Source organism: Plectropomus leopardus, chromosome 10 (assembly GCF_008729295.1).
Source record: "Plectropomus leopardus isolate mb chromosome 10, YSFRI_Pleo_2.0, whole genome shotgun sequence".
NCBI lineage: Eukaryota > Metazoa > Chordata > Actinopteri > Perciformes > Serranidae > Plectropomus > Plectropomus leopardus.
In genome coordinates, this window is record NC_056472.1 from 34905793 (window position 1) to 34920606 (window position 14814).

General features: G+C 43.6%; 1 protein-coding gene across 1 annotated transcript in view; it reads right to left on the bottom strand.

Annotated features, from left to right (window-relative positions):
* The window catches only part of ttn.1 (titin, tandem duplicate 1), a 194389-nt gene that overhangs the window by 93478 nt on the left and 86097 nt on the right, over positions 1–14814 (bottom strand). The window contains 21 exon segments of the mRNA XM_042494071.1: positions 760–1038; positions 1121–1387; positions 2168–2437; positions 2937–3105; positions 3204–3301; positions 3474–3740; positions 3826–3949; positions 5906–6048; positions 6965–7091; positions 7778–7917; positions 9070–9336; positions 9646–9912; positions 10687–10953; positions 11385–11511; positions 11622–11761; positions 12302–12565; positions 12762–13028; positions 13154–13420; positions 13574–13700; positions 14245–14384; positions 14474–14743. Of these exon segments, the coding sequence (XP_042350005.1) occupies positions 760–1038; positions 1121–1387; positions 2168–2437; positions 2937–3105; positions 3204–3301; positions 3474–3740; positions 3826–3949; positions 5906–6048; positions 6965–7091; positions 7778–7917; positions 9070–9336; positions 9646–9912; positions 10687–10953; positions 11385–11511; positions 11622–11761; positions 12302–12565; positions 12762–13028; positions 13154–13420; positions 13574–13700; positions 14245–14384; positions 14474–14743 (4287 nt within the window).

Below are 14814 nucleotides of genomic sequence, written 5' to 3' on the forward strand. Positions count from 1 at the left end.
CCGGACGTTTGTGCCAAAATTAATTGATTAATTAATGAAATTCTCTGAAGGTGTTCTTGTGATATTGCATTCACGAAAATGAGAAGTACAAGGTCACGATGACCTTGACCTTTGGTCACCAAAATGTAGTAAGTTCATCTTTAAGCTGCCGTCACTTAGCTGAACAATCTGCAGGAAGATTGTACCAAAGTGCACAGGATCATTTTGGAGCCTGTTTTTATGATTTATTGATTGTTTTTATTTAAGGTTTGCTTTTATAGTTTAGTGTTATTATTGGTATTTATTACATTTTAACATTTTAATGAGCACTGGGGCGCTTTAATTGTTTAATCTTTTATCGTCTTGTCATGTTTTATCCTGAATGTTGACTGTGGGGACTGAAAAAAACTGTGTTCATGGACGCCTCACACTTTATACCGAAAACCAAATCAACCTACAGCCACAAACAAAGTCACCTGAACCTGAACTGGACGTTTGTGCCAAATTTAAAGGAAAATTCTTTCAGTGCGTTCTGGAGATAACATGTTCACAAGAATAAAACACAAGGAAGCTAAAAGTGACCTTGACATTTGACCACCAAATCCCGGTCGGTACATCGTTTTGTCCCGGTGGAAGTGAATTTATACTCTCTGTGTGTTCTTGAGATGATGCCTTCAGACGAAGGAGATGGACCGACGTGTTGCCTGTGCTGACGGGTGTCTGCGACACGGGGGGTTAAAACCTGAAACAGGTGAACTGCTGGTACATCCTTGCACCTACCTGCCACTCTAGCGCCGGCAGTGCACTTGGCGTGCTCTCCTCTCTGATTGGTCAGGCTGATGGTGTAGGAGGCCTCGTCGGCCTTCTGGGCGTCTTTGATCCTCAGGGAGAAGACGTTGTCCCTCTGAAGCATCATGTACTTGCTGCTCTCAAAGATGGTCTCCTCGTTCTTCAGCCACTTGGCCTTGGCACCCTCCGTGTTCACCTCGCAGTTGAACATAATCTCACTTCCTTCCTTCACCTCCGTGTCTTTAATCGGCGTGATGATCCTCAGTTTCTCTGCAGCACAAAACTACCTCATTAACAACGGACCTTTACTCTGAAATCACCGAACAGGAAGTGGGAGAAGAAGAGGTCTTACCAATCACATACAGGTCGGCGGAGGCTTTAACGGCGCCGATGTGGGCGACGTAGCCTCCCTCATCCTTCAGCTCGCAGCTCTTCACAATGAGAGCTCTTCTCTTTCCCTCGCTGACGATCGCGTACTTGTCCCCGCTCTCCACCTCCTTGTCTCCTCTGAACCACCTCACCTCGTAGGTCTCCTTGGAAACGGAGCAGGCGAACTCCGCCTTCTCGCCCTCCACCACCTCCTGGTTCTGAGGACGGGCGATGAACTCCGCCGCCAGCTCTGGACACAAGAAGAAGAGAGAGCGGTTATTTTACATCGCATTAATGATACAAGGCAGCGATACTCAGCTGATGGCCTTTAAGGACTCATTAAGAAACATAAAGTGACTCACACTGAGAGCAGTTTTGTAATTTTAGTTAAAGAAGGTGCCAGAGAGCACAAAACCGCATCAACAAAGAGCCCCCACATCCCCCCACAGGGGGCCTAGCTAAGACGCCAATGTCCTGCTTACATCCTAAAAATGTCCTAAAACCCTAGAAACGTCCAAAAATCTTAGAAAAATCCTGAAATCCTGGAAATGTTGTCAAGTTTTAAAAATGTGCTCAAACCCTAAAAATGCACCAAAATACTAAAAATGTACTTAAATCCTAAAACTGTCCTAATATCCTAAAAATGTGCTAAATTCCTACAAATGTCCTAAAATCTTAGCAACATGTACAGAGCTGCTGTATTTATTGATGTATTTGTATTGATTGACGTGTTGACTGAAGTATTTATTGATGTACGTGTATCGGCTGACATGTTGACTGAAGTATTTGCATAGATTGACGTATTGACTGAAGTATTTACTGATATATTTGTATTGATTGAAGTATTGACTGAAGTATTTATTGATATATTTGTATTGATTGACGTATTGACTGAAGTATTTATTGATATATTTGTATTGATTGACATATTGACTGAAGTATTTATTGATATATTTGTATTGATTGACGTATTGACTGAAGTATTTATTGATATATTTGTATTGATTGACGTATTGATTGGTTACGGTACCGTTGAGTTTGAGCGTGGCGGACGTCCTGACGGTGGGACTCAGCCTGCAGTTGTACTCGCCGGCGTCCTCCATCCTCAGGTCCTGGATGATCAGGATCCTCTTGCGCCCGTCCAGGACCTGGTCGTAGCGTCCGCCCTCGGGCAGCTCCTCGTCCCCTTTGTACCATGTGACCTCGGCGCTGGCCTTGGACACCTCGCAGATCATCTTAACACTGTCTGTCTCTGTCCCCTCCACGTTGGACAGGTTCTTGGTAAACCTGGCTGCCTCCTCTGCGACCAATCACAGGACAGAGATGGTTAAAGAGGGGGTGGAGTCTGACCTTATAATGTTACATGTACTAACGAGTCCTAAACTGGAGTTTCAAGTCCTCAACAAGTCATGATGCACGTGACGTGACGTGACGTGACGTGACGTGACGTGACGTGACGTGACGAGATGCAAATCTTTTTTTGATTTTATTTTATCCTGTCAAATTTGTGTCTTGAGTCTGACTGAAGTTCCAGTCACGTGTCTCGAGTCCACACCTGTGGTGCTAAAGCTTCTTTCCTTCCTGTTGACTTTGTTTCAGGTCGCTTTATTCAAAGGAAACTTGTAGTAAAATAAAATAGTTTGTTTGTAGTAACGTAGTAAAGTATAGTAAAGTATATTGTAGTAAAGTGAGCTGTGTCAGCTGTGAGCAAATGTCCTCTGTCCTCTGCCCTCTGTCCTCTGACTGATAAACTCATCGATTACATGACCAAACATCAGCACGTGTGGAGCGTTCCTCACCGATGACAGTGAGCAGCGCCGACGTCTTGGAGGTCCTGGCGTCGCACTCATACTCGGCCTCGTCGTCAAACACGGACTTGTGGACGATGAGGATCCTCTGAACGCCTTTGGCGATGATCTCGTACTTCTTTCCTTTCCTGATCTCGCTGCCGTCTTTGAACCATCGAACCTGAAATACAAACCGTGTTTCTTCGTGGATCAGGAGAATCGTTTCGTTAAATCTACAGCGACGGTGGAGCTGGATGCTGATTGGTCAGCAGGACTCACCTTGGCTGTCTCGCGGGACACTTCACATTCAAACCTGGCAGATTCTTTCTCTTTGACCTCCACGTCCTGCAGAGGCTTCGTGAACTCCACGTGAGGAGCTGAGCACACGAACACACACACGTCCATGTGTGATCTCATGTTTTAAGTGTCAGACACAGTTTATGCAAACACGCAGACATTTACACTCATTTTTCAAAGACGCCATGTAAATATATTCTCCCAACTCCAACTGTGAAAACATGGAAATAAAAGTCAAAGTTTCGTGCTTACGTGTGACCTCCAGGAAACAGGAAGTCTTGAAGTCTTTGGCGTCACACGTGTACATCTTGGCGTCCTCTGGAGCGCAGTCGTGGATGATGAGCGCTCTCTTGCGTCCGTCGACAGTTATGTCGTACTTCTTGGTCTTCCTGAGCTCCTGTCCCTCTCTGAACCACGTCACCTCGGCGTTCTCTCTGGACACTTCGCACTCCAGCGTGGCGGTCGCCTCCTCCTCCACCGTCTGGTCCTCCAGCGGCTTCGTGAACTCCACCGGCGGCTCTGAAACCGCAAACACACACGTTATTACCCGCCGTTAACGCCGGCGTGATGCGTTTGCTGTCTGCGGCGCGTTTGAGCGTCTCACGTCTGACGATGAGCTGAGCCTGCGTCAGGAAGTCTTTGGCGGTCAGTTTGACTTCGCCGGCCTCTGACAGCTTCACGTCTCTGACGGTCAGAGCGTGTACTCGGCCCGCCACCCGAGTCTTCACCTGCAGAGACAAACACAGCGACGCGTCGAATCCATCAGCAGATCAATAATCACTGACTGAGCTGTTTTAAATTCACTTATTGATTAGTTTATGTGAAATGTGACGTCTTCAGTTTACAGTGAAATAAAAACAGATAAAAATGATCTGATAAAAGTCTGAAATGATGATTTTCCTTTCTGTTGATCTGAACGCGACAGAAAGAGTTAACTTTACACAGACAAATGTCCTCCATACAGGACTTATATATATACAGGATAATTAACCGAAGATGAACTGATAAGATGTAATAAAACAGGTTTAAAGACTCTCTGTGTCTGTCTCTCTGTCTCTGTCTCTGTCTCTGTCTGTCTCTGTATCTGTCTCTCTGTCTGTGTCTGTCTCTGTCTGTGTCTGTCTCTGTCTGTGTCTGTCTCTCTGTCTCTGTCTGTCTCTGTATCTGTCTCTCTGTCTGTGTCTGTCTCTGTCTGTGTCTGTCTCTCTGTCTCTGTCTCTGTCTGTCTCTGTATCTGTCTCTCTGTCTGTGTCTGTCTCTGTCTGTCTCTGTCTGTGTCTGTCTCTCTGTCTCTGTCTCTCTCTGTATCTGTCTCTCTGTCTGTGTCTGTCTCTGTCTGTGTCTGTCTCTGTCTGTGTCTGTCTCTCTGTCTCTGTCTGTCTCTGTCTCTGTATCTGTCTCTCTGTCTGTGTCTGTCTCTGTCTGTGTCTGTCTCTGCCTGTGTCTGTCTCTCTGTCTCTGTCTCAGTGTCTTTGTCTGTCTCTCTGTGTCTGTCTCTCTGTCTCTCAGTGTCTGTCTGTGTCTCTGTGTCTGTCTCTCTGTGTCTGTCTCTCTGTCTCTCTGTGTCTGTCTCTCTGTGTCTCTGTGTCTGTCTCTCTGTGTCTCAGTGTCTGTCTGTGTCTCTGTGTCTCAGTGTCTGTCTGTGTCTCTGTGTCTCAGTGTCTGTCTGTGTCTCTGTGTCTGTCTCAGTGTGTCTATATAAGGAGTGGACAGTGAGTGTCTCAGATAAGTGTCTCTGGACTCTGAGAGTATTTTTAGCAGCAGCAGAGACCTCAGAGCCTCCACACTGTAAAAAATGTCAGTGTCAAACTTTAGTGCTGCTTTGATTTTCCCCTCAGAAGAAACGTTCTCACTTTTTTAAAGTTGATTAAAGATCGAACCTTTTCGATCTGGCTTCTTAATGGCGAGGAACATTACAGTCATTACCGTTTTTATCATTGGTTTTTACCTTATTATTTGTCTATTCATTTATTTTCTTTTTCTTTTGTTTTTCTTTTTTCTGCTCTTGCCAAACTTTGTGTTAGTGTTGTAAGTTTGTGTTATCGTGAAATCTTTGCTATTTCGATGTTGCTGTGTGAAGCATGGAAGCAGCTTTATAAATAAAGTTGAGTTGTGATTTGTATGAAAATAAATCAGCTGATGTTTTTATATTCCAGAGTTCAGCTTTTGTTTCAGTTTTTTTCCTCCTGTCAATCATCTCAATCACTCGCATCACTGAAGTGATTTTAAAAACAAGTCGAAAAAAGTCAATTTGTTTAGAAAACAGATGAGATAAACTCCGCCCATTGATTTATTTATCTTCTAACTTTAAAATTTAAAGTTGCCAATGAATTAATCAATAAACTAACTGACTAGTAAAAGATGAAATCAAGAAAATGATTCTGGAACAATTTCTTTGAACTGGTTAATTTTTTTACTAGTATCAAAAAAACTGACATTTTTTTACAGTGTAAAAGGTCAAATCTAGGGAGGTTGAAAATAAACTGGAAAAATATTTGGTTTGGGATTTTCTTTTCGGGATTTGAACATTTTCATGTGTTATGTGAGAGAGTTATACGTGGCGTTTCAGGTGCCGTGTGAGGCGTTTCAGGTGCCGTGTGAGGCGTTTCAGGTGCCGTGTGAGGCGTTTCAGGTGCCGTGTGAGGCGTTTCAGGTGCCGTGTGTGGCGTTGGTGCATGACTGACCCGATCGCTGGCCTCCATCTTCTGTCCTCCCAGGAACCAGTCCACCTCGATGCCTTCATATGACAGCTCGCACTCGAAGGTGGCCGTCTCTCCAGCCGTCACCGTCACGTCCTTCAGAGGACGCAGCAGTCCGATGGACCGAGCTGCAGGACAAGAAGAAGAAGACATGGCTCAGACGGCCCAGCATGCATCAGTGGCGAGGTCTGTTCCCGTCTGAAAGTTTGTGGAGCAGCCGAGTCGAGCTCGTCCTATCAGAGAGCGGCGTCTCTGATAACACCCTCAGTGGCTAAAATAAACTCAGCGGCTGATTGGCTGAAGACTGACAGAGACACGCCACACTTTGAGCTGCTGAAGACTCAGAGACGAGATTTGAAGTCGGCTTCAGTTTGATGTTGAGTTTGCAGTTGTGAGCTGAAAAAAGAGTTTGAACCAACACCAACAAAACTTCAAGCTGAAATAATAAAATCTGCTCCGACTAAAAGAGATCAATAAAAAGCTTTCAGATGTTTAAATGAAACCCAAAAAAAGGCCATCTGACGCTTTAGCAGAGTCTTCATCCATCCATTCATGTCTGTACAACAGTCAAAGCTCACATTTTATTTACTCTTCTGCGACGTTTTTGCATTTTAGGGGCACTAAATTATTTTTGAGAAATCGATTAACGGAGACATTCTTATCATAACAACGATTAAAAAAACAGAACATATTTTCAACAGTTTAACGCTCTGAAAACAGAGCAAAATGGGTTAACGTCTTTCAAATATGTGGGAGAAGACCGGACCCAAAAATTAACAAGAAATTAGAAAACTTTTAAAAAAAAAAACAAATCACTTTATTAAAATGCATTTTTCGGCCAAATACGACGTGTCACAGAACGGGAAGACTCCAGAGATGTGAGAGAGCCGTCAACTTGCTCAAACAAATAAAATGAAAAATGATTTTTACCTATTTTTTCTGAGGATGGACTGTCGGTGGAAAAAACAAAAACAGCAAAGATGAAAAGAAACAAGAGGAACATTAAAGAAATTAAAAATAAATAAGACTAAAAGGCGCTCTGACCTTTGACCCGGAGCTGAGCATTGGATTTGGCGTTGGCTGCTGAGAAGTCGACGCCTCCAGCCATGTCCATGCGGACGTTGTAGAGGATCAGCATGTGTTTGGTTCCTTCCTCTTTAATCTCGACATCCTGACAGCAAAGAGCAACATTTGAAGAAATCTCCGATGTGAAACAGGAAGTGACACGTTTTACTCGAGTCACACAAACAAGAGTTCACGATTAAAATACTCAAAAGCAAAGGTCCGCAATAAAAATGAGATTTCACTTAAAGTGAACCATCAACACGGCATGGACTGAAATACAGGAACAAATCACTCAAAAAAATGTTTTCAAAAAGAAGATGAGTACTAGCAGGAAAATGTTTTTTATATATTAAATGTTGAAAAGTAAAAGAATTTATTGAGCAAAGTGGCTCCATTCAGCTCCCAAAACTGGATTCCTGAAAACAACAGTTTAATACTGTCAAAGTAAATGTTAACAATGTTTTCTGTGAGACAGTTTAGTCTGTAACACATCTGCATCACAGTTAGTCAGCTGATGAGATGTTTTACAGAAACTTCTTTTAAATTTGAAAAGTAACTACAGTCAATGAAAAGTATTTCAAATGTGACGCAGTAAAATAATCAAACAAAATTACTCAAGTTCAGTGAAAGAACCTGAAATCTGAATTGAAATCATAGATGCGATTGTGTTATGATCCATTTGGCTCATCTGTAAGAAACATAATATATAAAGTCGTAGCATCATGCCGTATAATGTATTATTATGCAGCAGTATATATAAATATATATATATTTATGAAAAAGTGGACTCACAGGGGACTGATGCAGAGCTTCTCCCTTCAGTTTCCAGTTTCCGTGCACGTCCTCCTCTGAGATCTCCGTCTCAAACTTGGCTGTTTCTGTCTCTGTGACCTCAACGCTGTACAGAGGACGGATCACCTTGATGTCGCGCTCTGACGGGGACGAAGACGAAGACAACAATCAGTAAGAGTCACTGATTTTGCAATTTTTCACGTGCAATTATCTCCATGTGCAATTAGTGTACATATTTCTTATAATTATATATTTTTTTCTAGACCGTTTTTGTTGGCACATTGTAATTTTATTTTATTTATGTTACTGTTTTTGCACCTTGTTTTTATTATCTAACATTTTAATATTTTAATATCTTTATATTTGTGATTTTTTTACTATTGTATTGTTCCTTTGCTGCTTATACTTCTTCGTACCTCATAGCTGCTGTAACAGTGTGAATTTCCCCACTGCGGGACTAATAAAGGATGATCTTATCTTATCTAAAGTGCTGCTGCTGCCCTCTAAAGGCTGAAGGGTTCAGTTGTCTAACCAGCTGTTATTGGAGCTGAACACGTAAAGTTTGCAAATGAAGAATCACTCTTTGTTTTTGGCTTTCTTTTTGGCTAAAGTTTTAGGGTTTTTTTATGCTGCTTTACTGCAGAACTAATTTCCTCTTGTGGGACAAGAAAGAAACCAAACTGAAAGTCTTACTTATCTAAAATAAAAAAGTGCAGTCAAATATGGTGTTCCTCAGGGCTCTGCTCTTGGCCCTCTGTTCTTCTCTGTTTATATTATGTTACATTTGTTTGGTAGACTCTAATGTCTAAAATAAAAACGAGTTTATTTAGATTTCATTCAAACAAAAGCAGGATGTTTTAAAAAAAAAATGAAAAATGAATCATCTAAAGCTGATGATCCTCCGTTCTTTACAGCAGATGATCAAACTCGTGTCGGTACATCAGAAGCTCATTTTTTCTTAATCTGAGATGAAGCTAATCGAAATGTTCATCAAATGAATAAAGTATCAGGAACTCTTGATATGTGTGTGTTATCTCAAAGTTCGACTGCCAACAATCTTCTGTTGCTTTTAATCCTTGGATTTACCAAGAATGCTTAATTGCTAAAAACTAATTCATTATTGTCCCGGCACACGATTCTGCATTTGTTTCATCCACACTAAATCAGTCACACCAAATAAAATTGTGTTCATAATGCTACAGTACAATTAACACAAATATCCACTTGTACGCAGATGACACTCTGCTTTATCCTGCAGATGATCACATCAAAAACCGAACGTCATGATTTACCCTCGATGTTGAGCTTGGCTGTGGTTTTGTCGGAGCCGCAGTCGCAGGTGTACTCTCCAATGTTGGTCTTCTCTGCTTTCCTCACCATCAGGATGCGCTTCTTGCCGTCGGTGCTGATGGCGATGTTCTTAGAGGGAGTGATCTCCTTCCCGTCCTTGAACCATTTGACATCAGCGACGGCTTTGCTCAGTTCACAGACCAGCTTCACCTCATCCTTCTCCACCGCCGTGTAGTTCTGCAGCTTGGTGGTGAAATACAGGTCGCCCTCTGCACACAAACAAGACGCTTTTATTTTAAAAAGGGCACATATGTTTTCAATAAATCAGGTTTATTCCTTAATAAACAAATTCTGAAAGTCTGTTTTTAATTCTTCTCCTAGCAAAGGTCCAATCCTTCAGCACTTAAAGCACTTCAAACACGGACTAAAGAGACATTTTGTTTGTTGTTAGTTGCCTATGTCACCAAAATTCATTTTGGATCAGAGCCTTTAATTTTAAGAAAATGACTGAACATTTTAATCCAGTCACACAAACAACAACCAAACAGGCTCAACAGCGACAGAGAAGTGGCACTGACCGATGACTGTGAGCATGGCGGTCATGCTCTTGTCCATGGCCTCCACTTTGATCATAGACGTGTCGTCGATGGTCACCTCCTTGAAGGCCAGCGTGTGGACCTTTTCGTGGTCCGACATGTGCACCACCTTGCTGGGATGCAGGCGGATGTCGTTTTTGAACCACGCCACTGGGATCCTGTCGTGGGAGAGTTCCACGCTGAACTCGGCTGTTTCACGTTCCTTCACCGTCACATCTTTAATCGGTTTGACAAACTCCAGACGAATACCTGCCGCCGAAAAAAACAACAGTCACACATCTGAAATACAGATTACGTTTTAAAAGATGGTTTATTGTTACTTTATTTTGATAGTTTCTCAACCATAACAGCTCTGTGTTTCTCCATAGAAAAGTAAAAAAATGTACGAAATACAAATTCTGAAAAAAAGAAAAAAAAATCATGTATTAAAGTTAAACATTACAAACCACACATTTGGATACAGCCCCCAAATTTCTGTTAAAATCCCCTAAAGAGAGGCGGTAATTCAAACCTTTCCATTTGTAAAAACACTCATATTCAGAGTGAAAACTACAAAATTAAGGAGAGCCCAAACGTGAATCAAAATTAGTAAGTAATAAGTAATAAGTGCAATAAAAACAAAACAAATTCAAAACTATAAAAATTAATGATCCAACATTTAAATTTGGGTAAACCCCCAAATTTTGTGTTGAAAGTGGATAGAATTGAGGGTACAACCTGATACAAAAATTTCAGTGCAAACAGAAATAAAACAAATTCAGGGTCAAAACTAGAAAACTGAAGACCAAACATTAAAGGTTTAAATTTGGATCCAAACGCAATTTTGCGTTAAAAGTTGCGAAAGTTGAGTATAAACTTAAAAATCTAAAAGTAAATGAGTTAACAAATTAAAAAATTAGTTTTAGAAGACGGAAAATATTCCTCATTAACATGTAATCTGTACATTTAAACCAATGACAGTTTAATGTGTTTTAACTCCAAAGAAACGGAACCAAAAGAGCTGTTTCTGAAATCCTTTGTTACCCTGGATGATGAGTTTGCCGGTCGTCCTCTTGTCCTCAGCCTCAAACATGTACTTGGCTTCGTCGTCGTAGGCGGCCGAGCGGATCAGCAGAACAAACATATTTCCGTCCTGGATCATCTGGTACTTGTCATCGCTCTGCAGCTCCTGCGTTCCTTTCAGCCAGCGGAAACTCTTTGGAGCTCTCGACAGCTCGAGCTCGAACCTCGCCTCGTCCTTCTCGTACACCTGAACGTCGCTCAGCGGCGTCAGGAAGTTCAGAGGAAGTTCTGATGGGAGACAGGAAGAAAGGTTTTTATTCTGACCCTGTAGAGCTTGACTCAGGCTGACCGATGGGGTTACAGAAATGCTTAAATACACACAAAAAGAGCTGCAGACTAAAATTAAAGCATCCTTTTTATTCAGATTCATATTCATATTACACAAGCTGCAAAATCTTTTCGAAAGACTAAATTTGGAGCAGATATCGACTGATCCGTGACATGCTTCCAGTCGTTTAATGTTTATCAGCACAGTTTATCTTCGGGAAAATGTTCATGTTTTCAAACAGTGGAACAGACTTTGGGCCAGAAATTTACAAACAAGCAAACAAATATAATTTAAAGATTCGTCAAATTGACAAACATTTTGACTGATGTGACCTGAATGATCCGTTTAGTAAACAGCTCGTGGGGATGAAGTAACCCTGCGACCGGTTTACCTTTGACCTTCAGGTTAGCAGAACACTTGGCGTTGGCGGCGGCGTACGACACCTCGCCGGTCATTGGCACTTTACAGTTGTAGAGTATGAGTGTGTGTTTGCCGCCCTCCTCGATGATGTCGACATCCTGTGGAGGAACACAGCGGTCATTCGTAACTCAGACGAGTGTTTAGCCATAAAATGACGGTTAAAGATAAATCTCTGAATGTCCTGTGAGGACGGAGACGAGCTGCTCACAGAGGAAGGACCGAGGACTTCTCCGTTCAGTTTCCACTGGCCGTGGACATCGTCCACCGAGATCTCCACCTCAAAACGAGCCGTCTCTCCATCAAACAGCTCCACGCCATAAATCGGCCGAACAACCTTGATGTCACGAGCTGGAGGACAAACGACCAAACTGTTAGAGACGTAAACAGGAAGCTGCTTTCATGCTGCTGTGTGCTGATCTGATGATCGCAATTCACTAAAAATCAGACGTGAAAATCTCTCTGTCCTGAAAGCTGTCAGCTGATATGAAACCAGAATTACGCGTCATGGCTGCTCGCCTCCGTGACCCAGGCAAGGTGCGAACTCACACATAACCCAATATTTCTAACAAAGAAGCAGTTCTAAGCGCTCTGTAAGGACGCAGACTGGATCACCAAAATTCAGAACTATGCTTCTTTTCCTAAACTTTACCTCCATAACTGCACTACGGACGCAATGTCCTCTGTGAGGCGCCAATTCATATTTTAATGTATGTATTGACATGTATGTACTGTATTGTATGTGTTGTCATTTGTATTTGTGTTGTGTTGTATTTGTGTTCATCAGACTGAAAACATGCTGCCTCAGGCCGAAGCCGTCGTGTAGGCGTAACCAAAGAAGAAGAATTATGTGGACGTTTAGACGGACCTGCTCAGTTTGCTGAGTTTTACCTTCGATGTTGATGCTGGCCGAGGTTTTGTCCGTTCCACAGTCACATACGTATTTTCCTTTATCGCTCTGCTCCACTTTCTTCAGGATCAGAGACCTGCGAGTGGCCTCCGACCTCATCACCACCATCTTGGAGGCGATGATCTCCTTCTCGTTGTGGTACCAAACGACGGGGACGTCTTTGCTCAGCTCGCAGTCCAGAGTCATCTCGTCTTTCTCAGTGGCCGTGTAGTCCTGCAGCTTCACCACAAAGATGGCGTCGCCCTCTGGAAGCCAGACGACAGGACGTTAGTTTAGATCACGAAGACCGAAGAGGTCCTCCGGCAACATCAACAAGTGTCACAAGTCAGTCATAACTCAGACAGAAGAAAACAGACTGAGGCAGTCGTCACGAAATCACACCACCTGAAATAAAGAGACGAAGAAGAAGAAGGAGGAGGAGGAGAAGAAGAGTGTGGTTACCTATGACCGTGAGCTTTGCCATGGAGTAAATCCCTTTGGCCTCTGCCTTTATTTGGCAGGTATCATCTAGAGTCACCGAGCTCATTTCTAGAGAGTGTTTCTTTCCTTCCACTCGTGTGATCACCGTTCGGCTCACGTGGAGCTTCACTTCGTTTCGGTACCAAACCACGGGCACGCTGTCGTGCGTCAGCTCGAGCTCGAATCGAGCCGTTTTACCTTCTTTCACCGTTTGGTCCTGAAGCTGTTGCACAAATTTCAGCCTCATGCCTGAAATACACGAGGTCAGCGCACACAAACGGGGGGGGGGGGGGGGAGCGTCGTGTAGAGGACGTTTCAAAGCCACAAAGACAAAGAAGAAGAACCAACAGGAAGCGTCTCTGAGTGTCACTTACCTTCCACCGTCAGCTGGGCAGCAGAGCGCAGCCCCAACACCTCGACGGTGTACTGAGCCTCGTCCTCAAACTCACAGCTGTTTATGATCAGCATGTGTTTCTTTCCGTCATCGATTATTTCATATTTAGGGCTCGGGGTGACGATCTCCGCCCCCCTGAACCACATGACCTTTGACACCTCCCGGGTGACGGTGCACTCAAACTTTGCCTGTTTCTTTTCAGGCACAGAAACGTCCTTCAGAGGGTCGACAAACTTCATCTCGATCTCTGCGAGGTGCGAAGGATTGGGCCGTTATTCAAAGAAGCACAGACACTTTTCTTACCTCCTGAGACGCCTGCGCTCTCTGAGACCCACAGCACATAAACCACAAACACACAAACACACACACACAGGGCTGCTGACGTCTGTCGGACTCGTACCTTTGACTGTGAGCATGGCGCTGGTGACGGCGTTCAGCGCCTGGTACGACACTTCTCCGGCCTGATCCAGCTGCACATTTTTCAGCGTCAGGAAACGTTTCCTGCCATCAGTTCTGATGTCGCAGGTCTGAAAACAAAGATAAACTCATCAGATTTATTCCTGTTGGATTGTGTTTTTCATGCCGAACACTTCCATCTCTATGTCACACGCTGGAGGATTTGCTGTGACCCCAACACAGAAAATGGAAACTTCTGAAGTTTGGACTGAGTCAGATGGTTTGCTCGCTTGTTTCAGCCTGGAGGGATACAGATCATTGTTTTCACTGATGTTTATACCATTATCAAGACTACTTAATGATCCAAGACTTTATCCATACCACTATCGATACTCGATTATTCACATTTCTCACCAAAAACTAGTAAAGTAGCACTTTTCTGCATTAATGTTTTTGTTTGTCTCGTATCATTTTTATTTGTCTTAAACACGCCTCAGGAAGTGCTTCCTGAACCTCCGTATAATGACAATAAGTTCCTTGAATCACTGAGTGGAAGTGCTTCAGGATCAGAGGTTGATTTGGTGGACAGACTTTGTCCTGTTGCCCGCAGACTCGGCTCGTCATGCAGAGACGTGCTCGCTCGTGTCAGACAGATGAGATCAGGTGAGTTCTTACCGGTGACCTCATCAGCACCTGTCCCCTCAGCTTCCACTCTCCGGCCACGTCATCCTCAGATATCTCCGTGTCAAAGTGAGCCTCTTCCTTCTCCACCACCTCGATGCTGGCCAGAGGCTTCAGGATCTCTGCCTCGCGCTCTGAAACGTCATACAAACATAGTTAACAGGACACACATGGGACAGATGTGTTTCTGGACACGTGACGTTATTGTAAAGGTGGTACCGACCTCCCAGGGTGAGTTTGGCAGTGTATCTGCGGTCCTCCACCTGGACGGTGTAGTCGGACACGTCATCGGGCTGACAGTTGTTGATGGTGAGCGACACGTTCTGTCCGTCCTTGACAATCTCCATCTTGTCGGATGGCGTGATCTCGTTGTCTCCTTTGAACCACTTCCAGTTGGGTGTGTCCTTGAACAGCTCGCCCTTGAACGTGGCCTTGGCCTTGGGTTTGACATGCTGGTCCCTCAGAGGCTTCACCAGCCAGTCTTTGATAATCTCTGAGGACAGAGACGAGAGGCCGCATCATAAAAACAACGTACAAGCCACTCCATCACGTGTTTTATACTCT